At 46.4% G+C, this 27196-nt stretch overlaps 1 protein-coding gene across 2 annotated transcripts in view; it reads left to right on the forward strand.

Moving 5' to 3' along the window:
• Nucleotides 1-13178: 13178 nt before the first annotated feature.
• Nucleotides 13179-27196, forward strand: part of mdc1 (mediator of DNA damage checkpoint 1) — a 68374-nt gene continuing 54356 nt past the window's right edge. For both annotated transcript variants that reach the window (XM_070861265.1, XM_070861266.1), the window contains exons 1-4: nt 13179-13498; nt 16085-16594; nt 18763-18841; nt 25271-25911. In XM_070861265.1, the coding sequence (XP_070717366.1) occupies nt 13369-13498; nt 16085-16594; nt 18763-18841; nt 25271-25911 (1360 nt within the window). In that variant the 5' untranslated portion in view covers nt 13179-13368. The remainder of the gene's footprint in view (nt 13499-16084; nt 16595-18762; nt 18842-25270; nt 25912-27196) is intronic.

Raw genomic sequence — 27196 nt, forward strand, 5'->3', positions numbered from 1 at the left:
AATACGATGTAGTATGTTATAGTATTAAATAACTTTCATTTATACAGCACCTTTCACAAGTCCTGAAGAGCTTTGGAGTCCATGATTCATGTCTTGAAGTACAGTCACTGTTGTAATAGAGGGAGAAGCAACGGCCATTTTGCACACAAATCCCACAAACAGCAATGAGATAAATGATGATTAAAGGATAAATATTGGACCAGGACACTGAGAGAAATCCCTGCTCTTCAAATAGTGCCATGGGATCTTTTATGTCTATCTGAAATGGCATATGGCCTTTGTTTAGAATCAGCACAGCAGGCAGCCATTCAGCCCATCATGCCTGGGCAAGCTCTTTGAAAGTGCTAACCAATTAGTCCCACTCCCCTGATCTTTCCCCACTGCCCTGCAAATTTTTCCTTTACGGATTTATCCAATTCCCTTTTGAAAGTTACTAATTAATATGCTTCCACCACCCTAAGGGAGAACCAGTGGATGTGTATTTGGACTTTCAAAAGGCTTTTGACAAGGTCCCACACAAGAGATTAGTGTGCAAAATTAAGGCACATGGGTTTGGGGGTAATGTATTGATGTGGATAGAGAACTGGTTGGCAGGCAGGAAGCAAAGAGTGGGAATAAACAGGTCCTTTTCAGAATGGCAGGCAGTGACTAGTGGGGTACCGCAAGGTTCAGTGCTGGGACCCCAGCTAATTACAATATACATTAATGATTTTAGATGAAGTAATTGAATAATATCTCCCAAGTTTGCAGAAGACACTAAGCTGGGTGGCAGTGAGAGCTGTGAGGAGGATGCTAAGAGGCTGCAGGGTGACTTGGACAGGTTAGGTGAATGGGCAAATGCATAGCAGATGCAGTATAACGTGGATAAGTGAGGTTATCCACTTTGGTGGCAAAAACAGGAAGGCAGATTATTACCTGAATGGTGACAGATTAGTAAAAGGGGAGGTGCAACGAGACCTGGGTGTCATGGTACATCAGTCATTGAAAGTAGGCATGCAGGTACAGCAGACAGTAAAGAAAACAAATGGCATGTTGGCCTTCATAGCAAGAGGATTTGAGTATAGGAGCAGGGAGGTTTTGCTGCAGTTGTACAGGGCCTTGGTGAGACCACACCTCGAGTATTGTGTGCAGTTTTGGTCTCCTAATCTGAGGAAGGACATTCTTGCTATTGAGGGAGTACAGCGAAGGTTCACCAGAATGATTCCTGGGATGGCAGGACTGACCTATGAAGAAAGACTGGATCGACTAGGCTTATATTCACTGGAATATCGAAGAATGAGGGGATCTCATAGAAACACACAATTCTGACAGGATTGGACAAGTTAGATGCACGAAGAATGTTCCTGATGTTGGGGGAAGTCCAGAACCAGGGATCACAATCTAAGTTCAAGGGGTAAGCCATATAGGACCGAGATGAGAAACTTTCACCCAGAGAATTGTGAACCTATGGAATTCTCTACCACAGAAAGTTGTTGAGGCTAGTTTGTTGGATATATTCAAAAGGGAGTTAGATTTGGCCCTTACGGCTAAAGGGATCAGGAGGTATGGAGAGAAGGCAGGAGCGGGGTACTGAAGTTGCATGATCAGCCATGATCATATTGCATGGTGGTGCAGGCTCGAAGGCCGAATGTCCTGCTCCTATACCTATTTTCTATAGGGCCAAGTTTCGGCCTGAGTTGCTTTTTTTTTTTGGAGCAACTGGTTTAGAATGGAGTATCTTAGAAATTGCAATTCTCGGCATTCAGTTTGCTTCAGTTCTCGTCAGTTAGAACCGTTTCACTTTGGAACAGAATTTTTTTTTCAAAAGGGGGCGTGTCTGGCCACTTACACCTGTTTTGAAAGTTTAGGCAGTGAAAACTTACTTCAAACTAACTTAGAATGGAGTAAGTGAAGATTTTTGTACGCTGAGAAAAACCTTGCCTACATTTTACAAATTAGATGTAGGGAATGAGAGGGAGGGGAGGGGGGTTGGTGAAGGGAAGTAATTAAATTCTACAATCATTCAACAGTCCTACTTATACAAATAAAGATCCAACCTGAATAAAAATTTATAAAGAAAGCAAAGATTAAATATTCCATTTCCTACCTGTGTGAAGCAGCAGCAGCCTTCGAGCTGCGGTGCTTCAGGCAGGCCTTCCTTCCATCAGTGGCTGGACGGCAGCCGAAGAAACATCAAGCAGCTTTCGAACTGCGAAGAGAACTGAGGCCATTCGGCCACGCGATAGGGGCGGCGTCAGTGGCTGGACGGTAGCCGAGAAAACATAAGCAGCTTTTGAGCTGCGAAGGGGACTGAGGCCATTTGGACAGGGAGAGGCAGACAGATAGACACTTTTAAACTTAAATTTGCAGAATGTGTGCTGTATTCTCAACACCACATATTATGCAATGGTTTGCCATTAATTCACTGCATAGGAGAGAATTGATTAGAGCTCACTGCACCAGGAACATCATAGCCCACAGGTTGATGGGCAGGAGACCTTCCCCACGTCAACAATATCGAGCCAGGTACTTGTACCTGGACATGAGCGAGGCTGATTGCGTCAACGGGCTGCGTTTCCGCTAAGATCTGTGATATGCTGAGAGCAGATTTGCAGCCCAGAGGCAGAACGCCAACTGCCTTGTCTGTTGCAGTGACGATAACAGCTGCACTTTCTATGCCTCGGGATCGTTTCAGGCTACAACTGGAGATGTGTGCGCCATCTCTCAACGTGCAATACGTGCCTGCATTTACCAGGTCACGGCTGCACTGTATACACGAAGGAATGACTTAATCAATTTCCCAATGACCGCACAAGCGATCCATGAGAGGGCTGCGGGCTTCTTCAGGATTGCCGGCTTCCCAAAGGTACAGGGCTACATTGATTGAACCCACATAGCCTTGCGAGCACCTGTGGAGGATTCTGAGCAGTACCGAAATAGGAAAGGTTTCCACTCCATCAATTTGCAGCTCATGTGTGACGATAAGCAGCGCATCATGTCAGTCGATGCAAGATACCCTGGCAGCACCCATGATGCGTTCATCCTACGCGACAGCGTTATATCTGACATGTTTGAGCAGCAGCCAGAAGGGCAGAGCTGGCTACTGGGAGACAAAGGGTACGGCCTGACCACCTGGCTCATGACGCCCATACGCGTGACACGGACAGAAGCTGACCGTCAATACAACATGGCGCACATTGCGACACGCAGCATCATTGAGAGGACCATTGGCACATTGAAACAGCGATTCCGATGCCTGGACCATTCCGGAGGACAGTTGCAATACTCTCCTCAGATTGTCGGTCACTTCACTGTTGTGTGCTGCATGCTCCATAACTTCGCCATCATGAGGCAGCAGGAGCTGGTAGTGGAACCAGAATACCTACGTGAGGGCCTAGTGCATGACAATAGTATTATGGAACAGCAGGATGTGGATGATAACGACAATCAGGAAAGCATGCAAGTGTCTGATGCCGAAGCACGAGGTCGAAGGAGGGCCGTCCATTGTGTTCCTTTAACGATTGCTCGAGCCTTGCGCCAGCAGCTCATCTCATCCGTGAACACTTCAACTAGTGATGCCTGAGGGCTCTGCGACCACTGTTGCGCATGGACATGTTTATTCTTTGCAGTTGTTCCTACGTTGTGTTGTGTTAATGGAACATGAAACAGTTTTAATGAAAAAATATTTTATTAAAAAGCTAATGTCACTAATAAAATATTTGTTGTATCAAACTTTACTTTTTAATATGACTCTTGAAGATCACTTAAAGACTTTAAGATCACTTATAAACTTGTAAAGTTACAAAATAATCTCAATGTGAAAAATCTTACACTCTTAAGATCACTTTTTAGATGCAAAATTAAATAAGTTACAGAATGTGAGAGCATTTACACTAAGATCACTTAAAAACCCTGAGATCACTTATCAGTTGTAAAGTTACAAAACTTGCAAAACAGTTTCAATGTGAAAAACGCTACTACAGCTACATCAAGACCAAAAAACAAAAGCAGCAAAGAAAGGCTGCAACTATGTCTCATCCACATCTCAGTGAATGTTCACTTCACCTCTTCATGGGGGTGTCATTTGATTGGCCGGGCTGTGTGCCCTTATTGCAGCAGCTACCTCTGACGGCCTGTGCTGTAATTTGCATGCCCTCCCTGACGGCCTGTGCTGTCGATTGCACTCCCTCGGACATTCCCTCCCTAAGTTCCCGTGTCATTACTGCTATTTCTCCCATCAGGACCGTCACCTCTTCACCCACTGCACTGACGCCACCGATGAGTGATCGGGTAAGCTCATTGGTCTCCACACCCAATGCCACAACCTGAGCCGCATCTGTTGCAAGCTGCATCTCAGGAGAGCGTGTCTCTGATCTCCTTCTCCTCTGCCTGGGTCTGCCTCGTGGCACCACTACACTGGGAGGTGCGGGCACGGACGGTGGGACGCTCGGTGTTGCAAGTGGTACCACTACACAGGGAGGCGCAGGCTGGGACTGTGGGACGCTCTGTGTTCCAGACGGCAGTACTAGAGAGAGAGGCTGGGATGGTGGGATGCTCTGTGTTCCAGACGGCAGTACTAGAGAGAAGAGAGGCTTGGGCTGGGACGGTGGGACGCTCTGTGTTCCAGACGGCAGTACTAGAGAGCAAGGCACCAGCTGGGAAGGTGGGGCGCTCGGTGTTCCAGACGACAGCACTTGATTGTGAGCTGTGGGCTGGGATGGTGGGTGAATGGGTGTAAACTGCTCCATGATATCACCAGCAGCACTGGGATTCGCAAAGTTGGAATCAAAACCATAGAAGGTGGAACCAGAACCTATGCGAGTGGGAGGCGCAGGCTTGGATGGTAGTGCACTGACTGTAGACTGCTGCATTACACCAGCAGCACCACTGGGACCCACAACATCGGAATCCAAACCATGGAAGGTAGAACCAAAACCTATGCTAGGGGTTGAAACTCTAATGCCCCTTGATGGGGGCTCATAAACATTAATTTGGAAGCTCTCCCCTGCAGGCATTTCAGTCATCGCTGCCATCATCCAGTCTGGATCATCCGCATCTGGTTGTACTGGTTCTTCTTCTGTATCTTCAGGATCCTCAGGGTTGGCAGCAGCAGCAGCATCAACATCATCATTATCATGTTCTGCAAAATACATCAGAACAATCAAATGTTTAACAGCAAGGGAGAGGGCAGGATGGATGGCATGAGTACTCTCACACATAGCAGGCCAGGCAGCAGGTTGATTTAAAGGGCCATGATGCATTTTCAGGACTTACCCTCTTCCTCGCGTGCGGGCCCAGCTTGTGCTGTACCGATTGCTTTTCTCCATGTACGACTCATCATAGCAGCTACCCTCTGTTCCAAGGGTGTCAGTGGATGCAGATTGGGCGTGCCTCCTCCTGTCCAAGTTGCTTCCCTTTTGTTGTGGGCCAATTTCTTCTGCAAAGAGTAAAATATAACTTTTTACAGAGTGCGTCTTTCTGCAAGGCGGGACATACAGATAGTCACGTTACAATTACGATTACATTAAAAATGGAAAATATTACTTACACTAACTACTTGACCAAGGTCGTGCCATTTCTTTTTACACTGGCTTCCAGATCTAATGGTATGCACCACTGCGCAGTAATCTTCTGCAATTTGGTTCCAGCGTTTCTTCATTTCTTTTGGTGGCACTTTTATGCGACCTCTGTTGCTAGTATCTAGCTCCTGCCATCTCTGCTCAATGACGTTGACTAATATCTCCACTTCCACATGCAAGAAATGCTTTGTTCTTGGTGGACGTTGTTCCATTGCAAAATTGAATTGACACTCTTATTTTTCAAAACACACAGTCCTTAATTTGCATGCACCAATGCAGCACCTGTTCTGCAAGTTTAGCAGTGAAAAGCTGCACTCACTGATTTCAGCTGTTGATTTATTCAACAGTGCTGCTAAAAGCACTCCTCCAGACACAAAAAAAATCACTAAAATTAAATCACAAGCCTTTCCAGGGGTCCATGAGACAAATCTTCACTTTTCCTCTAGCCCCTTTAAAAATGGCCGAGTGCCAATGTTTATGTGCCACTGCGCATGCGCGCTCGCTCCAACGCACACGCGCAGGGTTGCCGGCACGACGTCGCCTTATTTAAATTAGCCCCGCCCCCCCACTACTTGTAGAATCGGCGCGAGTCTGTTGCTCCGCCCCCCCGCTGTTCTGTGTGCGCCGCGCCAAGCTGCTGAAGACCTCCAGGGGGCCGCAGAATATGCTAGTATTTTTTCGGCACACTTTCCCGCGGGAAAAACAGGCGTCCAGGTCGGGGCTGCACTGTTCTAGGCGCGGCCCAAAACTTGGGCCCTATGTTTCTATGTTTCTTTCAGGCAGTGCATTCTGAATCACAACAACTCGCTGAGTAAAATAAATTCTCAATCCCCCCGCTGGTTCTTTTGCCAATTACATTAAATCTGTGTCCTCTGGTTACCAACTCTCGCCACTGGAAACAGTTTCACCCCATTAACATTAAAAGACAGAAAAGAGATGAGTAAAAGTGGAGGGCAGAGAAACCAAAGGCAAGAAACAAAAAGGGCCACTGAATATAAAAGGGCTGCAGGAGGGGTAAAAACTAAAAATCATGGTTTAAAAACTAGGATGAAAACACTCTACCTAAATGCACGCAGCATTCGAAATAAAGTAAATGAGTTGACGGCACAAATCATTACAAATGGGTATGATTTGGTGGCCATTACAGAAACATGGTTGCAAGGTGGCCAAGACTGGGAATTAAACATACAGGGTTATCTGACGATTCAGAAAGATAGGCAAGAAGGGAAAGAAGGTGGGGTAGCTCTGTTAATAAAGGATGATATCAGGGCAGTTGTGAGGGATGATATTGGCTCCAATAAACAAAATGTTGAATCATTGTGGGTGGAGATTAGAGATAGTAAGGGGAAAAAGTCACTGGTCGGCGTAGTTTATAGGTCCCCAAATAATAACTTCATGGTGGGGCGGGCAATAATCAAGGGAATAATGGAGGCATGTGAAAAAGGAACGGCAGTAGTTATGGGGGATTTAAACCTACATATCGATTGGTCAAATCAAATCGCAGGGGTAGCCTGGAGGAGGAATTCATAGAATGCATACGGGATTGTTTCTTAGAACAGTATGTAACAGAGCCTACAAGGGAGCGAGCCTACAAGGGAGCAAGCCATTTTGGATCTGGTCCTGTGTAACGAGACAGGAAAAATAAACTATCTCCTCGTAAAAGATCCTCTCGGAATGAGTGATCACAATATGGTTGAATTTGTAATACAGATTGAGGATGAGGAAGTTGTGTCAGAAACAAGCGTACTATGCTTAAACAAAGGGGACTACAGTGGGATGAGGGCAGAGTTGGCTAAAGTAGACTGGAAACAAGGACTAAACGGTGGCACAATTGAGGAACAGTGGAGGACTTTTAAGGAGCTCTTTCATAATGCGCAACAAAAATATATTCCAGTGAAAAAGAAGGGCGGCAAGAGAAGCGATAACCAGCCGTGGATAACCAAGGAAATAAAGGAAAGTATCAAATCAAAGACCAATGCGTATAAGGTGGCCAAGGTTAGTGGGAAACTAGAGGATTGGGAAAATTTTAAGCAACAGCAAAGAATGACTAAAAAAGCAATAAAGAAAGGGAAGATAGATTACGAAGGTAAACTTGCGCAAAACATAAAAACAGATAGTAAAAGCTTTTACAGATATATAAAATGGAAAAGAGTGACTAAAGTAAATGTTGGTCCCTTAGAAGATGAAAAGGGGGATTTAATAATGGGAAATGTGGAAATGGCTGAGACCTTAAACAATTATTTTGCTTCGGTCTTCACAGTGGAAGACACAAAAACCATGCCAAAAATTGCTGGTCATAGGAATGTGGGAAGGGAGGACCTTGAGATGATCATTATCACTAGGGAGGTAGTGCTAGACAGACTAATGGGACTGAAGATAGACAAGTTCCCTGGTCCTGATGAAATGCATCCCAGGGTATTAAAAGAGATGGCGGAAGTTATAACATTTGTTATAATCTATCAAAATTCTCTGGACTCTGGGGAGGTACCAGCGGATTGGAGAGCAGCTAATGTAACGCCTCTGTTTAAAAAAGGGGGCAGACAAAAGGCAGGTAACTATAGGCCAGTTAGTTTAACATCTGTAGTGGGGAAAATGCTTGAAACTATCATTAAGGAAGAAATAGCGGGACATCTGGATAGGAATAGTGCAATCAAGCAGACGCAGCATGGATTCATGAAAGGGAAATCATGTTTAACTAACTTACTGGAATTCTTTGAGGATATAAATGAGCATGGTGGATAGAGGTGTACCGATGGATGTGGTGTATTTAGATTTCCAAAAGGCATTCGATAAGGTGCCACACAAAAGGTTACTGCAGAAGATAAAGGTACGCGGAGTCAGAGGAAATGTATTAGCATGGATCGAGAATTGGCTGGCGAACAGAAAGCAGAGAGTCGGGATAAATGGGTTCTTTTCCGGTTGGAAATCAGTGGTTAGTGGTGTGCCACAGGGATCAGTACTGGGACCACAACTGTTTACAATATACATAGATGACCTGGAAGAGGGGACAGAGTGTAGTGCAACAAAATTTGCAGATGACACTAAGATTAGTGGGAAAGCGGGTTGTGTAGAGGACTCAGAGACTGCAAGGAGATTTGGATAGGTTAAGCGAATGGGCTAAGGTTTGGCAGATGGAATACAATGTCGGAAAGTGTGAGGTCATCCACCTTGGGAAAAAAAACAGTAAAAGGGAATATTATTTGAATGGGGAGAAATTACAACATGCTGTGGTGCAGAGGGACCTGGGGGTCCTTGTGCATGAATCCCAAAAGGTTAATTTGCAGGTGCAGCAGGTAATCAGGAAGGCAAATGGAATGTTGGCCTTCATTGCGAAAGAGATGGAGTACAAAGGCAGGGAGGTGTTGCTGCAACTGTATAAGGTATTGGTAAGGCCGCACCTGGAGTACTGCGTGCAGTTTTGGTCACCTTACTTAAGGAAGGATATACTAGCTTTGGAAGGGGTACAGAGACGATTCACAAGGCTGATTCGAGAAATGAGGGGGTTACCTTATGATGATAGATTGAGTAGACTGGGTCTTTACTCGTTGGAGTTCAGAAGGATGAGGGGTGATCTTATAGAAACATTTAAAATCATGAAAGGGATAGACAAGATAGAGGCGGAGAGGTTGTTTCTATTGGTGGGGGAGACTAGAACTAGGGGGCACATACGGAGGAGCCAATTTAAAACCGAGTTGAGAAAGAATTTCTTCTCCCAGAGGGTTGTGAATCTGTGGAATTCTCTGCCCAAGGAAGCAGTTGAGGCTGGCTCATTGAATCTTTTCAAGTCAAAGATCGATAGATTTTTAAGCAATAAGGGAATTAAGGGTTACGGGGAGAGGGCGGGTAAGTGGAGCTGAGTCCACGACCAGATCAGCCATGATCTTATTGAATGGCGGAGCAGGCTCGAGGGGCTAGATGGCCTACTCCTGTTCCTAATTCTTATGTTCTTATAACAAGTTTAACATCTTGCTTGAAAGAAGGCATCTCCGACCACACAGCCAGCATTCCCTCAGTACTGCACTGAAGTGTCAAGGTTATGTGCTCAATTCTTGGAGTAGGATGCACTTTAGCTTAAGGTGTTTCTTTTTGGGGAGTGGGGAGGAACTATAAATTACTCTGAATAACAAATGTTGAAACAATATTTAAATCTGGATACAGCATTACTGTTGTAACCATTCCATTTTTCTCAAGGCTATGTTTTGTTACACAAAGGTGTTGAAAGCTCAAACAGATTGAGCATAAGCCAGGAGCTCTTGTCTTTTTAAAACGTTTGCTGTTATTTATCTGCGGTTAATTGCTGCCTCATTGCATTTCTCAAACATCTGAAAGAACTTTGCATTCAATGAATTAGTCAAGTGCACTGACTGTCAGCATTTGCACATAGTAAAATCGCACAAATGACCAAGTAAATTTAAGTGTGGATTGCTATCCAGCATACTGGTTTTATTCAAATAGTTTTCAACAGCCACCTGAAGTACTGGACAAGCAGACAACCAAACAGTAAAAGTTATTTTAAGAAAACTGTCGATGTAGTGGGTTAGTGCAAAATTATTTTCATTTTAAAAGCATTGAACCATAAACAGAATATGCATTAAAAGTATGCATTTCCTAAAGTAATTAAACTATTAATTTTGTCTTTTTATTTCTTAAAATTGTCAGCAGTACCGCTGATGTATACCAAACCCATATTGTATGCAAGACTTCAAAGTTTTTGATTTAAAATTAAGATTGTGGTTACTTGGATCAGCCAAACTAGAAATCTGAAAAATCTTGACAAGCATTTAAAAAAAAAATGGGCTAACAAATCTTTTAAAAGGGCGACGGTATGGGGATGTGTATATTTGTTAAAATTGCTCCCTTTTCTAGAATAAAATAGGCTGAGTAGCATTTTTCACTTTTTAGAAAAAATAGCAGGCAGACCCTGTTGTCCTGGAACTTGGCAACTCTGCCCAGTTTAAAGTTGTTGCCCCTTCATTGCGTTCTATGGCAGGGCTCTTGGTGATACGGAGATCCTCCATCAGTATGGTAAGAAGGGACACCCTACTCTTGGGTCTCTATTTGGGAGGAAATGGAATTTCTCCCATCTCTGGTTTACCCCTCTGGAAATCGTTCATCCATCTTCTGTTTACCCTATTCCCCTTGGTTTCCCCTTCTTTGCCTGTTCATAGGTTTTTGCAACTGATGGTGTGGAACCACAAACAAATATTCTCAATTATAAGTGGACTCCACTTTTCTAGGGTACATTTAATACCTACAGGGGAACACAACCTTTATAGGGTAAATACAATAACTACCTTTATATATGTGTACAAATCGTTGAAGGTGGCAGGGCAGGTTGATAAAATGGCTAAAAAAGCATAATGGATCCTGGGCCTCATAAATAGAGGCAGAGAGTATAAAATCAAGGAAATTATAATGAACCTTTATAAAACACTGGTAAAGCCTCAACTGGAGTACTGTCCAATTCTGGCCCACAAGAGGAGTCAGAGGAGCCCCAATCTTCATAGGGTAAATACAGTAACTGCAAGTTGACCCAACCTTCATAGGGTAAATTCAATAACTATAGGGAGATCCAACCTTACAAGTACATATGAAGCAGGAGTAGGCCATTTGGCCTCTCAAGCCTGCTCTGCCATTCAATGAAATCATGGCTGATTTTCTACCTCAACTCCACTTGCCTGCACTATGCCCGCATCCCTTGATATCCAAAAATCTATCGATCTCTACCTTGAAACATAGAAACATAGAAAATAGGTGCAGGAGTAGGCCATTCGGCCTTTCGAGCCTGCACTGCCATTCAATGAGTTCATGGCTGAACATGCAACTTCAGTACTCCATTCCTGCTTTCTCGCCATACCCCTTGATCCCCCTAGTAGTAAGGACTACATCTAACTCCTTTTTGAATATATTTAGTGAATTGGCCTCAACAACTTTCTGTGGTAGAGAATTCCACAGGTTCACCACTCTCTGGGTGAAGAAATTTCTCCTCATCTCGGTCCTAAATGGCTTACCTCTTATCCTTAGACTGTGACCCCTGGTTCTGGACTTCCCCAACAGTGGGAACATTCTTCCTGCATCGAACCTGTCTAAACCCGTCAGAATTTTAAACGTTTCTATGAGATCCCCTCTCATTCTTCTGAACTCCAGTGAATACAAGCCCAGTTGATCCAGTCTTTCTTGATATGTCAGTCCCGCCATCCCGGGAATCAGTCTGGTGAACCTTCGCTGCACTCCCTCAATAGCAAGAATGTCCTTCCTCAAGTTAGGAGACCAAAATTGTACACAATACTCCAGGTGTGGCCTCACCAAGGCCCTGTACACCTCCCTGCCCCTGTACTCAAATCTCCTCGCTATGAAGACCAACATGCCATTTGCTTTCTTAACCGCCTGCTGTACCTGCATGCCAACCTTCAGTGACTGATGTACCATGACACCCAGGTCTCGTTGCACCTCCCCTTTCCCTAATCGGTCACCATTCAGATAATAGTCTAAGTCTCTCTGTTTTTACAACCAAAGTGGATAACCTCACATTTATCCACATTATACTTCATCTGCCAAGCATTTGCCCACTCACCTAACCTATCCAAGTCACTCTGCAGCCTCATAGCATCCTCCTCGCAGCTCACACTGCCACCTAACTTAGTGTCATCCGCAAATTTGGAGATACTACATTTAATCCCCTCGTCTAAATCATTAATGTACAGTGTAAACAGCTGGGGCCCCAGCACAGAATATACTCAACGACTGAGCATCTACAGCCTTCTGGGGTTGAGAATTCCAAAGATTCACCACCCTCTGAGTGAAGAATTTCTCCTTGTCTCAGTCCTATATGGGCGACCCCTTATTCTGAGACTGTGACCCATGGTTCTGGGCTCCCTAGCCAGGGGAAACATCCTCCCTGCATCCCTGTCAAGCCCTGTATTTAACTTTTAATAGGGTACATGCAAGAAGAAGTCAAGACGTCATGTGGTCAGAATGTCAGGTGTTCCAACCTTCAAGCATGCCTCCATGTAGAATTGACAGCCTACCTGCACTGTGTGTAAAATTGCTGTCTGGACTTTGCCCCATTTTTAGGAAACGCCATCTGGTGGGCGCAGTGCTCCGCGCATGCGCGAGCGGCGGGGGCGCGGGGACGCTACGGGATTTGACGGTTGGTCGGGTCGCGGGACAGAATCGGAGCTGGGGAAAAGAGTCAGAGACGGAAGAAAGACGTTGAACAAACACTGCCCCACCTTCCCCCAATATAAAGAGGAGCACGTTGAAACGAAGTAAAAAAAAGGGGTTTAAATAAAGCATAATAACGTGGAAAGGAGCGGATAAAACAAGTTGCCGTTTGAATTGACCAATCCGAAAAGTCGTTGCATTCGACCTCCTGACCCCCCGGCGCACGTCTCGCATAACCCCGGCTGCGATTGGTGCCGTGCTCTGATGACAGCGCCGCCGACCAATCGGCGCTCCGGTGGGGGGGGGGGGTGGGCGGTCGAGACTGACGTTGAGGCGGGAGCTGGTGACAGCCAACGGTCGGTGCGCAGGCGCACTGCAGGAAACGAAGTGGGCGGGACTATGTCAAAAGCGTCAGCCGGGAGGTGAGGGTTTAACGGACGGGGACGGCGGCCAATCAGAGGGATCGGTTGCCAGCACATGCGCAGAAAGGAAAACAGTCGGGGGGAAGGAAAAAAGTGATGAAGTTTTGAAGAAGTCTCTTTATTCCCCCTTCCCGCCTCCCCCGCCCCAGGTGGCAGAGAGTAAGCTGATTATTTATTGAAATGGACGTGTTGGTTCGTGTGAATGTCTGATTCGGGGAGAGACCATGGACCAGACGCAGCTGCTGAACTGGGATCCCGAGGAGGCGCAAGAAGAAGAGGAGAAGCTGAGAGCCTCTGATCGTGAGCCCATGGGCCGACTCAGAGTGTTTGCAGGCAGCCAGCGACCTGAGACCGGTGAGGGAGGCGGCCACTTCATAGGGTAGCGTGTGTGCGTGCTGTGGGCCAGAAGGTGATGGCAATATACTCAGTCACACATGCTGTGGTGATCAGTGCTGCTGGACAGGCCATTCCTGAGGGACTGTTCTTCAAATAGTAAAGAAAGAACTTGCATTCATCTAATTTCCAACATTACAACAGCGACGACACTCCAAAAGTACTTCGTTGGCTGTAAAGCGCTTTGAGACATCCGGTGGTCGTGAAAGGCGCTATAGAAATCCAAGTCTTTCTTTACGGCACCTTTCGCAACCTCAAGACGTCCCAAAGTGCTTTACAGCCAATGAAGTGCTTTTTGAAATGTGGTCACTGTTGTAATGTAGGAATTGCGGCAGCCAATTTGCGGCGCAGCAAGCTCCCGCAATCGGCAACGTGATAATGACCAGGTTTTTTTTCAGTGATGTTGATAAGAGGGATAAATATTCGCCAGGATGCCAGGGATAGCTGCCCTGCTCCTCTTCAAAATAGTGCCAAGCCAAGGGATCTTTTGCGCCCACCTGAGAGAGCCTCTGTTTAATGTCTCGGCCGAAAGACTGCATCTCCGACAGCACAGCGCTCCCTCAGCACTGCACTGGAGTGTTAGCCTAGATTTTTGCGCTCAAGTCTTTGGAGTAGGACTTGAACCTACGACCTTCTGACTCCGAGGCGAGAGTGCGACCAACTGAGCCATGGCTGACGGTGGTCATGGGGTCTTTTTACATCCAGCTGAGAGGGCAGACCGGGCTTCGGTTTAACATCTCACCCGAGAAGCAACATCCTGACAGCGCAGCACTTTCTTAGCACTGCACTGGATTGTCTGCCCATTTTTCTGCTCAAGTCTCTGGAGTGGGGACTTGAACCTGCAACCTGGCTCAGAGATGTGGTTGCGACCCACTGAGCCAAGGCAGACAACAATAACAACTTGCATTCACATAGCGCCCATAACGGAGTAAAAGATCCAAGGCACTTTGTGGGATTGTGGTCAGATGCAAATTGTCAGTCAAAGAATGAGACATTAGGACAAGTGACCAAAAGCTTGGTCAAAGAGCTCGGTTTTAAGGAGGTGGGGCGGTGTGGTTTATGGTGAGAATTCCGGAGCTTAGGGCCCAGACAGCTGGCATCTGCACTCTAGTCAAGTCAAAGCCCCAATTCCCTTGCACTGCTGGAGTGATGGCGTTTGCTCTCGGTGAAGACAGAAGTTTGTATAGACAACTGATCGAGCTGAAGGTGTGTTGGAAATAATTCAATATTTCAACAAGCAAAGAGAAAGGCGAAATAGCAACGAGTGAGTGGATAAAGAATGCATTCATTTATTTCATTTGTGCATTTTCGGGGCATTACGATAGTCACCGATGAGAAAGGGCCTATATAAAAAGCACAAATTCTTGGAACTGTTTGAAATACTGTTTTATATATCAGTGGGCCAGTAGCATCCTATGTTGGAGTGGTGATGTGCTGAATCTTGTGGTGGGATCTGGGGTTTTTGTGAAATTTCATCAAGCCCATGTTATTCTAAAACCAACTGCAATGAGGTGAGTGACAGAGGAGTGACTGTGTTGCTGATTTTTTTTCCTTTGTGGGAATATTTAACCTTCATCTCATGGTGAGGTCGGCAAGTAGGAATGCTACTGTATGCTACAGTACCCCAGCATAGGGAAAATTGGCTGGAGTTTCTACCCTTGATTCCTATTCACTGACTGGATGAAAAGTCTGGATATAGTGTCAGGACAGGTTGGACTACTATCCATGGTCAATATACATGTCAACACTTATGTTTTTTTTGAGGAGTGTGGAGGCTTGCTTATAAAGAAAGAAAGACTCGCATTTATAAAGCATCTTTCACGGCCTCAGTACATCCCAGAGTGCTTTACAACCCAAGTACTTTTGGAGTGTAGCCACTATTGTAATATAGGGAAACAAGGCAGCCAATTTGTGCAAAACAAGTTCCCACAGCTAGCCATGTGATAATGACCAGATAATCTGTTTTTGTTATGATGATTGAGGGATAAATATTGGCCCAGGACACTGGGAGAAAACTCCCCTGCTCTTCTTCGAAATAGAGGCCATGGGATCTTTTACGTCCACCGAAGAGGGCAGATGTCTTTTACGTCTCATCCGAAAGATGGCACCTCCGACAGTGCAGCACTCCCTCTGCACTGCGCTGGAGTGTCATAGTCTCTGGAGTGGGACTTGAACCCACAACCTTCTGACTCAGACAAGATTGCTACTCACTGAGCCACAGCACGTATGAGGATTGGCCGGATGGGTGAGGCACTGTAAGGTCGCTGTTACTTGTGGAGCCATTCTCCAGCACGTCCAAGATAGAGAAAATAAAAGGGATTGGGAGAGGGAATCAACGAGGTTGTAATATAGGGAAACATGGCAGCCAATTTGTGCACAGCAAGCTCCCACAAACAGCACTATGATAATGATTAGATCATCTGTTTTAGTGATGTTGGTTGAGGGATAACTATTGGCCCAGGACAGCACAATTCACATTTGTGCTTATAGGTGGATTCCCAATTTTAAAAAAATCATTGGTTCAGTTTGTTTTCTTCGCTCCCACAGATTATATGGTGTACAGAGGTGAGAATGTCATCGGCAGACACGAGAGTTGCCACGTCCACATTCCCGTGCAGTCCGTGTCCAAGAAGCACGCGGTGATTGAAATCGATGGGGATTCCCACCTGATCCACGACTGCAACAGCCTGAACAAGACCCGGCGGAAGAACGCCATCCTGAAACCCCACGTCCGCTACACGATCGATGACGGGGACCTCTTCCTTTTCGCGGATGTGGCCTGCCAGTACCTGCTGCCGCCGCCGGCCGAAGACGGTGATTCGGGGTCCGAGACCGGCTCGGAGTCCATGTTTCCCCAGGCGAGGTCGGGCACGGGGACTGACCAGCAGGAAGCGCGGCTGGAGAGCGGCGACATGATCCCTGAGGCAGCCGATAGTGATGAGGATTCGCTCCTGTTACCACCCACCCAGCCGTACCAACCCAAGTCGTCGATGTCCTTACTGTCCGACACCTATGTGAAAGAGTCCGAGGATGACGACACGCCTTGGAAGGGGACTGGTAAGCAGACTTGGCAATCTTAAGTTTCCCACATTCCCTTCTTTATTGCTCAAAAAAATAATAGATTTTGTTTTTAATTTACTCTTTTTCGGGTCCCTTTTCACTTTAAAAAAAAAAAAATTTGATGTCACCTCCATTTTTCTTTCCCCAACCCGAAAACATTGAGGCCACAAGGGAGTCAAAGGTTATGGGGAAGCGGGCAGGGAAGTGGGGTTGATGCCAAGATCAGATCAGCCATGATCTTATTGAATGGTGGAGCAGGCTCGAGGTGCCAAATGGCCGACTCCTGCTCCTATTTCTTGTGTTCTTACTTCTTTCGCTTTTTTCACATTAAAGAAAGAATTTGCAATTATACAGCACCTTTCACAACATCAGGGCACCCGAAAACACAGCCAGTTTCCACATGTACACTGACGCCACCCAGCGCTACCTCACTACCACTTCTTTCGACCCCTCCAAGGTCTCCAAATTGTCAGACTGCTTGACCGGTCTGGATGAGCAGAAATTTTCTCCAATTGAATGTTGGGAAGACCGAAGCCATTGTTTTTGGTCCCCGCCACAAACTCCGTTCCCTAGCTACTGACTCCATTCCTTTCCGCAATTTCTGTCTGAGGCTGAACCTTCCTGTCATATTTGACCCTGAAATGAGCTTTCAACCACATATCTGCGGTATAACTAAGACCGCCTATTTCCACCTCTGTAACATCGTCCATCTCTGCTCTTGCCTCAGCCATCTGCTACTGAAGCCCTCATCCATACCTTTGTTACCTCTAGACTTGACGCACTCCTGGCTGGCCTCCCACATTCTACCCTCCGTAAACTAGAGGCGATCTAAAACTCGGCTGCCCGTGTCCTAACTTGCACCAAATCCCGCTCACCCATCACCCCTGTGCTCGCTGACCCACATTGGCTTCCGGTTAAGCAAGGCCTCGATTTCAAAATTCTCATCCTTATTTTCAAATCCCTCTATGGCCTCTCCCCTCCCTATCTCTGTAATCTACTCCAGCCCCACAATCCCCCCGAGATGTCTGCGCTCCTCTAATTCTGCTCTCTTGAGCATCCCTGACTATAATCGCTCAACCATCGGTGGCCGTGCCTTCTGTTGCCTAGGCCCCAAGCTCTGGAACACCCTGCCTAAACCTCTCCGCTTCTCTACCTCTCTTTCCTCCTTCAAGGTGCTCCTTAAAACCTACCTCTTTGACCAAGCTTTTGGTCACCTGCGCTAATTTCTACTTTTGCGGCTCGGTGTCAATTTTTTTTGTCTTATGGTACTCCTGTGAAGTTCCTTGGGATGTTTCGCTACGTTAAAGGTGCTATATAAATACAGGTGATTGTTGTTGTCCCAAAGCGCTTTACAGCCAATAAAGTGCTTTTTGAAGTGTAGATTCTGTTCAAGATCTCACAAACAGCATTGAGATAAATGACCAGATAATCTGTATTTTTAGTGATGTTGGTTGAGGGATAAATATTGGCCCCAGGACACCAGGAAGAAATCTCACTGCTCTTCTTCAAAATAGTGACATGGCACTGGAAGATGGGAGTGTACAGATGATGTATCTCTGAATAGTGCAGATCACGATATCCTGTCAGTCGTGGCTCAGTGGGTAGCACTCTCGCCTCTGAGTCAGAAGGTTGTGGGTTCAAGTCTCACACCAGAGACTTGAGCACAAAATTGAGGCTGACACACCAGTGCAGTGCTGAGGGAGTGCTACACTGTTGGAGGTGCCATTCTTTGGATGAGATATTAAACCAAGGCTCCCTCTGCCCTCTTGGGTGGATGTAACAAGTCCCACAGCCACTATTTTGTCGAAGAGCAGGGGAGTTTTCCCCAGGTGTCCTAGCCAATATTTATCTCTCATTCCAACATCACTCAAAAATAGATGATCTGGTCATTTATCTAATTGCTAGTAACTACACTTCTTTCTTTCTGCTCTGTCGTTTTTGGCATACACCATAACAACAACAACTTGTATTTATAAAGCACCTTTAACATGGTAAAACGTCACAAGGCGCTTCACAGGAGTATTATGAGACATTTGAGGAAAGTTTTCTTTTGATCCCTATTTATAGAGCACAACCATAAAAGCAAATGTAAAGAGCGCCTGTACAGTTTTGTTACAAGTACTGAAACATGTTAATGAGAAATTGCATTCCATCTTGTATTCCAGGATCTTTCACTTCCCAAGATGACCAACATCCAAAAGCTTCAGTTTGCCAAACTCCCTTGGCTCATGTTGTCCCTGAAAGGTATGATTCCTGAACTTCCAGGGTGGGATATAACATTCTGCGGGCATTGGTAAAAACAATTGTGGTATTTCATCATCATCATAGGCAGTCCCTTGGAATCGAGGAAGACTTGCTTCCGCTCTTAAAATGAGTTCTTAGGTGGCTGAACAGTCCAATACGAGAACCACAGTCCCTGTCACAGGTGGGACAGATAGTTGTTGCGGGAGAGGGTGTGTGGGACAGGTTTGCCGCACGCTTTTTCCACTGCCTGCGCTTGATTTCTGCATGCTCTTGGCAATGAGACTCGAGGTGCTCAGCGCCCTCCCGGATGCACTTCCTCCACTTAGGACGGTCTTTGGCCAGGGACTCCCAGGTGTCAGTGTCACTTTTATCAGAATCCAGGGAATTTTGGTAAATTACAATCAATGCATCCACAATCCCTGCCGCTACTTCTCTAAAGACCCTAGGATGCAAGCCATCAGGTCCAGGGCATTTATCTGCCTTTAGTCCCATTATCTTACTGAGTACCACCTCCTTTGTGATTGTGTTAAGTTACACCCCCCCCCACCTGCCATAGCCCCTTGACACTCCACTGTTGGAATATTGTTTGTTTCCCCTACCGTAAAGACTGATACAAAATATTTGTTCAGAGTTTCTGCCATCTCCATGTTCCCCATTACTAATTCCCAGCTAATTTCGTAAGCCTCAGTAAATACGTCGACTATGTCTTGGGGTTCAGCCTCTGTATGTACGTAGACACAGGCATCATCCCCGTACTGTAGCTCGACGACATAGTTGGGGTGGTCTTGGACCTGGCCTGGAGACGGCGCAGGTTGAACAGGTTCCCACAGGTTCTGTAGTTTAGTTCCACTCCAGCGGGGAACTTGTTGATGTGGAGTATGGCAGCGAGGAAGATTGAGAAAAGAGTTGGGGCGATGACGCAGCCCTGTTTGACCCCGGTCCGGACATGGATTGGGTCTGTAATGGATCCGTTGGTAACGATCACGGCCTGCATGTTGTCATGGAGTAGGCGGAGGATGGTGACGAACTTTTGGGGGCATCCGAAACGGAGGAAGACGTTCCATCGACCCTTGTGGTTCATAGTGTCAAAGGCCTTTGTAAGGTCAAAGAAGGCCATGTATAAGGGCTGGTACTCTTCCCTTCATTTTTCCTGCAGCTGTCGCGTTGCAAAAATCATATCCGTTGTGTCACGTAGGGGACGAAATCCGCACTGTGACTCCGGGTGGAGCTCCTCAGCCACAGGTTGAAGAGCACTCTAGCGCCGACTTTCCCAGTGGCTGATAACCGGGAGATTCCTCTGTAGTTGCCGCAGTCCGACTTGTCCCCTGTTTTAATGATGGTCACGATCACTGCATCTCTGAGATCTCCCGGCATGCTCTCCTCCCTCCAGATGAGAGAGATGAGGTCATGTATCCGCGCCAACAGCGCCTCTCCTCTATACGTCAGTGCCTCAGCAGGGAATTCCATCCGTTCCCGTAGCCTTGTTGTTTTTGAGCTGTTTTATGGCCTTTTCTACCTCGTGCAGTGTTGGGGTTTTACTGAGGTGGTGGCGGGTAGCATGCAGGATGGAGTCGAGAACACTCGAGTCAAAGGCAGAGTCTCGATTGAGGAGATCTTGGAAGTGCTCCTTCCAGCGGGCCCTGACTGCGTCAGTGTCCTTGATGAGTGTTTCCCTGTTCTTGGTCAGCAGTGGGGTGGGGCCTTGGGCATTTGGATCGTAGGTGGCCTTGACTGCGATGAAGAATCCTCGCACATCATGGCTGTCGGCCAACTGCTTTATCTCCTGTGCTTTCTCCATTCACCACCAGGTTTTTTGTTGGACCTCAGCCTTAAGTCGTCTATTGACTCTGGATCAGTTCCTATGGACTGGAGGGTAGCTAATGTAACCCCACTTTTTAAAAAAGGAGAGAGAGAAAATGGGGAATTATAGACCGGTTAGCCTGACATCAGTAGTGGGGAAAATGATGCAATCAATCATTAAGGATGAAATAGCAGCGCATTTGGAAAGCAGTGACAGGATTGGATCAAGTCAGCATGGATTTATGAAAGGGAAATCATGCTTGACGAATCTTCTGGAATTTTTTGAGGATGTAACTAGCAGAGTGGACAAGGGAGAACTAGTGGATGTGGTGTATTTGGACTTTCAAAAGGCTTTTGACAAGGTCCCGCACAAGAGATTGGTGTGCAAAATCAAAGCGCATGGTATTGGGGGTAATGTACTGACGTGGATAGAGAACTGGTTGACAGACAGGAAGCAGAGAGTCGGGATAAACGGGTCCTTTTCAGAATGGCAGGCAGTGACTAGTGGAGTGCCGCAGGGCTCAGTACTGGGACTCCAGCTATTTACAATATACATTAACCATTTAGATGAAGGAATTGAGTGTAATATCTCCAAGTTTGCGGATGACACTAAACTAAGTGGCGGTGTGAGCTGTGAGGAGGACGCTAAGAGGCTGCAGGGTGATTTGGACAGATTAGGTGAGTGGGAAAATGCATGGCAGATGCAGTATAATGTGGATAAATGTGAGTTTATCCATTTTGTGGGCAAAAACAGGAAGGCAGAATATTATCTGGATGGCAGCAAATTAGGAAAAGGGGAGGTGCAGCGAGACCTGGGTGTCATGGTTCATCAGTCACTGAAAGTGGGCATGCAGGTACAGCAGGCGGTGAAGAAGGCAAATGGTATGTTGGCCTTCATAGCTAGGAGAATTGAGTATAGGAGCAGGGAGGTCTTACTGCAGTTGTACAGGGCCTTAGTGAGGCCTCACCTGGAATATTGTGTTCAGTTTTGGTCTCCTACTCTGAGGAAGGACGTTCTTGCGATTGAGGAAGTGCAGCGAAGGTTCACCAGACTGATTCCAAGGATGGCTGGGCTGTCATATGAGGAGAGACTGGATCAACTGGGCCTTTATTCATTGGAGTTTAGAAGGATGAGAGGGGATCTCATAGAAACATAGAAGATCCTGACGGGATGGGACAGGTTAGATGCGGGTAGAATGTTCCCGATATTGGGGAAGTCCAGAACCAGGGGACACAGTCTTATGACAAGGGGTAGGCCATTTAGGACTGAGATGAGGAGAAACTTCTTCACTCAGAGTTGTTAACCTGTGGAATTCCCTGCCGCAAAGAGTTGTTGATGCCAGTTCATTGGATATATTCAAGAGGGAGTTAGATATGGCCCTTACTGCTAAAGGGATCAAGGAGTATGGAGAGAAAGCAGGAAAGGGGTACTGAGGTGAATGATCAGCCATGATTTTATTGAATAGTGGAGCAGGCTCGAAGGACCGAATGGCCTACTCCTGCACCTATTTTCTTTCTATGTTTATTTATACAGTGCCTTTCACAACCGCGGGATATCTCAAAGTGATTTACAGCCAATTACATTGTTTTTGAAGGGTAATCACTGTTGTAATGTAGGTAACCCAGCAGCCAATTTGTGCACAGCAAGCTCCCACACAGCAATGAGATTTTTTTTTTTTCTAGTGATGTTGATTGAGGGATAAATATTGGCTTAGGTTACCGGGGATATCTCCCCTGCTCTTCTTCAAAATAGTGCTGTGGGATCTGGGATCTTTTACATCCACCTGGGAGAAAGGAATAGAAGGATATGCTGATAGGGTAAGAGGAAATAAACAGAGTGGGAGGCGGCTTGTGTGGAGCACAAACTCCGGCATTGACTTGATGGGCCAAATGGCCTGTTTCTGTGCTGTAAATTCTATGTAATTCTTTGTAATTATTTCTGCAGCCCCTTTCGAGCAGAATAACCTTGGGCTTAAATGAATTACTAGGCTCTTAAACATGGGAATAAGCACTCCATGTTTCTGAATGATGTCTTAGCCACTGGTTTTTGTAATGTTTGGATTAAGAGTGCTATTTTTAACTAATCTCACATTTATTAGATTAATTTGGTTTTGTGAGTGGTTGTGGTGCTGTTAAGAGTGGCAGAAATGAGGCCAGGTATCCAGAAAGAATGGTTGTAACAGATCCAGTATATTGTGTGAAGGGTACGATATAGTACGTTTCCCTACTTTAGAGTGTCAGCTGTGGATCAGTGGGTAGCATCATCATAAGCAGTCCCTCGAAATCGAGGAAGACTTGCTTCCACTCTGAAAGTGAGTTCTTAAGTGATACCCGCCGTCCTGTATGGCTCAGAGATGTGGACCATGTACAGTAGACACCTCAAATCGCTGGAGAAATACCACCAGTGTTGTCTCCGCAAGGTCCTGCAAATCCCCTGGGAGGACAGACGCACCAAAGTTAGTGTCCTCGTTCAGGCCAACATCCCCAGCATCGAAGCACTGATCACACTCGACCAGCTCCGTTGGGCGGGCCACATTGTTCGCATGCCTGAGTGGGTAGCTCTGCCTCTGAGTCAGAATGTTGTGGGTTCAAGTCGCACTCCAGGAACTTGAGCGTATAAATCTAGGCTGACACTCCAGTGCCGAGCTGAGGGAGCACTGCACTGTCGGAGGTGTCGTCTTTTGGACAAATATTAAACCGAGGTCCCGTCTGCTCTCTCAAGTAGACATAAAAGATATCATGGCATTATTTCGAAGAAGAGCAGGGGAGTTATCCCCGGTATCCTGGCCAATATTTATCCCTCAATCAACATAACAAAAACAGGTTATCTGGTCATTATCACATTGCTGTTTGTGGGAGCTTGCTTGTGCGCAAATTGGCTGCCGTGTTTCCTCCATTACAACAGTGACTCCATTCCAAAAGTACTTCATTGGCTGTAAAGTGCTTTGAGACGTACGGTGGTTGTGAAAGGACAATATAAATCCAAGTCTTTCCTTCTTTTACTGCAGTACTGAGATACAGCTGAAATGTGTACATTTATACAGGGACAGTATTGATTAACAATGTGTTATATTGTGTGGACAGAACAGTGTAGATGTTGCTCTTGGGGAATTTTATGGGCTAGTGAGAGTACGACATCAGAGTACGTGAAAAACCTGAAGGGTGAAATTCAAGTACTGAAGGCACAGCATTGGTGCCTTTCTAAAATATTAAAATTACGTATTCTGGTTAATTGTAAACACGTTGAGAGTTTGCAATTGGTGGATTTTTGATCTTAAAGGGGATAAAAACAAAGCGACATTTGGATTTTTAACAGACTAACCGGACCGCCGCTTCCCACCGCTGAGCACTGCACCCAGCGTCCTCCCATACTCCCTCCTAAAATACTGTCCCGAACTGCTTCCTCCCTTTCACTCCACTTAAAGCCTCTCCTTGCTGCTACACGAGGTGATTGTGGTCACTGCGTACGGTAGGCGAGAATTCCTGCTCTCCAAAGCCAACAATGCTTCCATTAGCAGCAGCAGCAGCAGGAGGAGGGTGGTTGAGGTGGCTTTGAGAGGGGACTGTGGGTGTGCACAAATTTGTATCCGCGTCTTGGGCCTTAAAATGCAGATGGTGTTTGTGTGAGCTTGCTACACCATCGGTCATGCTAAACCCTTCTAAATCACTGGTTAGGCCTCAGCTGGAGTATTGTGTCCAATCCTGAGCACCACACTTTAGGAAGGATGTCAAGGCCCTGGAGAGGGTGCAGAGGAATGGTACCAGAGATGAAGGACTTCAGTTACGTGGAGAGATTATGGAAGCTGGGCTTGTTCTCCTTCGAGCAGAAAAGGTTAAGGGGAGATTTAACAGAGGCATTCGCAATCATGAGGGCTTCTGATTGAGTAACTATGATCGAGTCGATAGGGAGAAACTGTTTCCAGTGGCAGAAGGGTCGCTAACCAGAGGACACAGATTTAGAAAGAAAAAAGATTTGCATTTATATAGCGTCTTTCACGACTACCGGACGTCTCAAGGCACTTAACAGCCAATGACGTACTTTTGGAGTGTAGTCACTGTTGTAATGTGGGAAATGCAGCAGCCAGTTTGTGCACAGCAAGCTCCCACAAACAGCAATGTGATAATGACCAGACAATCTGTTTTTGTTATGTTGTTTGAGGGATAAATATTGGCCAGGATAATACCAGGGCTAACAGCCCTGCTCTTCTTCGAAATGGCATCTTTTACGTCCACCTGAGAGAGCAAACGGGTCCTCGGTTTAATGTCTCATCTGTAAGATGGCACCTCTGACAATGCAACACTCCCTCCGCACTGCATTGGCGTGTCAGCCTGGATTTATAAGATAATTGGCAAAAAAGCCAGAGGCAAGATGAGGTGATTTTCTTTTTGCATCGAGTTGCTGTGATCTGGAATGTGTTCCCTGAAAGAGCGGTGGATGCATATTCAGAAGTAACTTTCAAAAGGGAATTGAATATATATAGTTGAAGGGGGGGAAATTTGTAGGGCTATGGGGAAAGAGCAGGGCAGTGGGTCTAATTGGACAACTCTTTCAAAGTACCGGCTGCAGTGCTTTATGATTCTATGGTCGAGGGAGGTTGAGAACTTTTTATAACAACTTCTTTCTTCCAGTGACGATGAAGGGGGAGACTCGTCTCGTTCCAACCTTCAGTCAATGCAGCTGCATTATGACAGTGACACCGACTTGGAAGAAGATCAACAGCCCGATGAAAACCGGACAGAACCCAGCAACGAGCAGTCAGTCGATTGCAACAATGTAAGTTCCAAAACCGGAGGCGTGGAGCAGCAGGAAGCCGATAACACGGCGCTGGTGACCGGCGTCGTTGCAGTCAATCATTTACACCCCGCCGAAGAAACGGCCAACCACTGCCCAGGGGAGGCCCTTGACCGTGACACGGGAAAGGTGAGCTCACGGGTGCCTGAAGCCTCAGCGCCTGCTGATCTCCTACTTCATTTCAGTCGGGACAGCGACAGTGAGCTGGAGGGGGAGCAGCAGTCGGTGATGAGCACCGGCGGCTCTACAGCACGCACCAAAATGGATTCCGGTCTCGCCATCAGCGCCGATACTGACGCCCAAGAGGCCGCGGCCAACCCCGGGAGCTTGATCGCTGCGGACGAGGAGGGAGAAAGCAGTAAAGCTGGTCGCTGCGCAGACGGCAATGCAGACACCGAGGGAGAAGCCAAAGAGACGGCGGGGGGCGCGGATAAGAGAGAACTTTCGGACATAAACAGTGATACCGATATCGACGATGGTAAGTGTATTGAGGGTTCTGGTTACCGCTGTGGGTTTTAATAATGGTTACCCAAAGCTTCATTGGATACATGCTCCATTGGATGTGGTACGGAGGCACCAGGTATGGTCCTTTGTGCTGAATTTGTTGCTCTTGCCTGGATTGGGAACTGTACCTTTCCAGAGAGAGGGAATGTCAGCCAGGATTCCTGCTCCTGGGTTGCTCTCCAGTAAACCCAGTGTACAAACATAAGTCATCATCATCATAGGCGGTCCCTCAATGAAGGACCCGATGTTCTAGTCCTGAACTCAATTGAGGGGGTGGAAGATACCTGTGCGTGGATTTTTCTAAAGTGTGGTGACCATTGCACACCAGCCACCACACGGGCTTGACAGAGCTCGGCCTTTATCCAGTGGCAAGGGTTAACCCGGAGACCTGCTCTGCTGCACGGACCTAGTGCGCACACATATTGCAATGTGGGCTGGCCTGTGCTGCCCCTGGGCCCTCGGCTCTTCTGGTAGGGGTAAGGGTTGGTTAGGGGTTTGAGAAAGGTTAGTACTAGTTTCTTAAATAACATTCCGTTCAAATCCCAAGAAGACATTTGTAAAACTACTGAACAAAATTGATTTAAAAAAAAAACATTAGTGCATAAGAAATAGGAACAGGAGTCGGCCATTTGGCCCCTCGAGCCTGCTCCGCCATTCAATAAGATCATGACTGATCTGATCTTGGCCTCAGCTCCACTTCCTGCCCATTCCCCATAACCCTTGACAACCTTATCGTTCAAAAATCTGTCTATCTCCACCTTAAATATATTCAAAGACTCAGCCTCCACAGCTCTCTGGGGCAGAGAATTCCAAAGATTCACGACCCTCTGAGAGAAGAAATTCCTCATTTCCGTTTTAAATGGGCGGCCCCTTATTCTGAAACTATGCCCCCTAGTTCTAGATTCTCCCACAAGGGGAAACATTCTGCATCTAATCTGTCAAGCCCCCTCAGAATCTTATACATTTCAATAAGATCACCTCTCATTCTTCTAAACTCCAGTGACTATTGGCTCAACCTGCTCAACCTTTCTTCATAAGACAATCCCTTCATCTCTGGAATCAACCTCGTGAACCTTCTCTCAACTGCCTCCATTGAGAGTCAATCAAGAGTAGGTGTGAGGATTCTTGAACTTATACAAGGAACAGATAATTTAAACTCAGGCCTGCGCCCCCCCACCACTAATACTGGTCAGTGATAGACATTGCTCGATAAATTGGCACCAGCTGATTTTTTTTCTGTCTCGTTCCTGTATTAGATG

This window comes from Pristiophorus japonicus, chromosome 19 (assembly GCF_044704955.1).
Source record: "Pristiophorus japonicus isolate sPriJap1 chromosome 19, sPriJap1.hap1, whole genome shotgun sequence".
Lineage (NCBI taxonomy): Eukaryota > Metazoa > Chordata > Chondrichthyes > Pristiophoridae > Pristiophorus > Pristiophorus japonicus.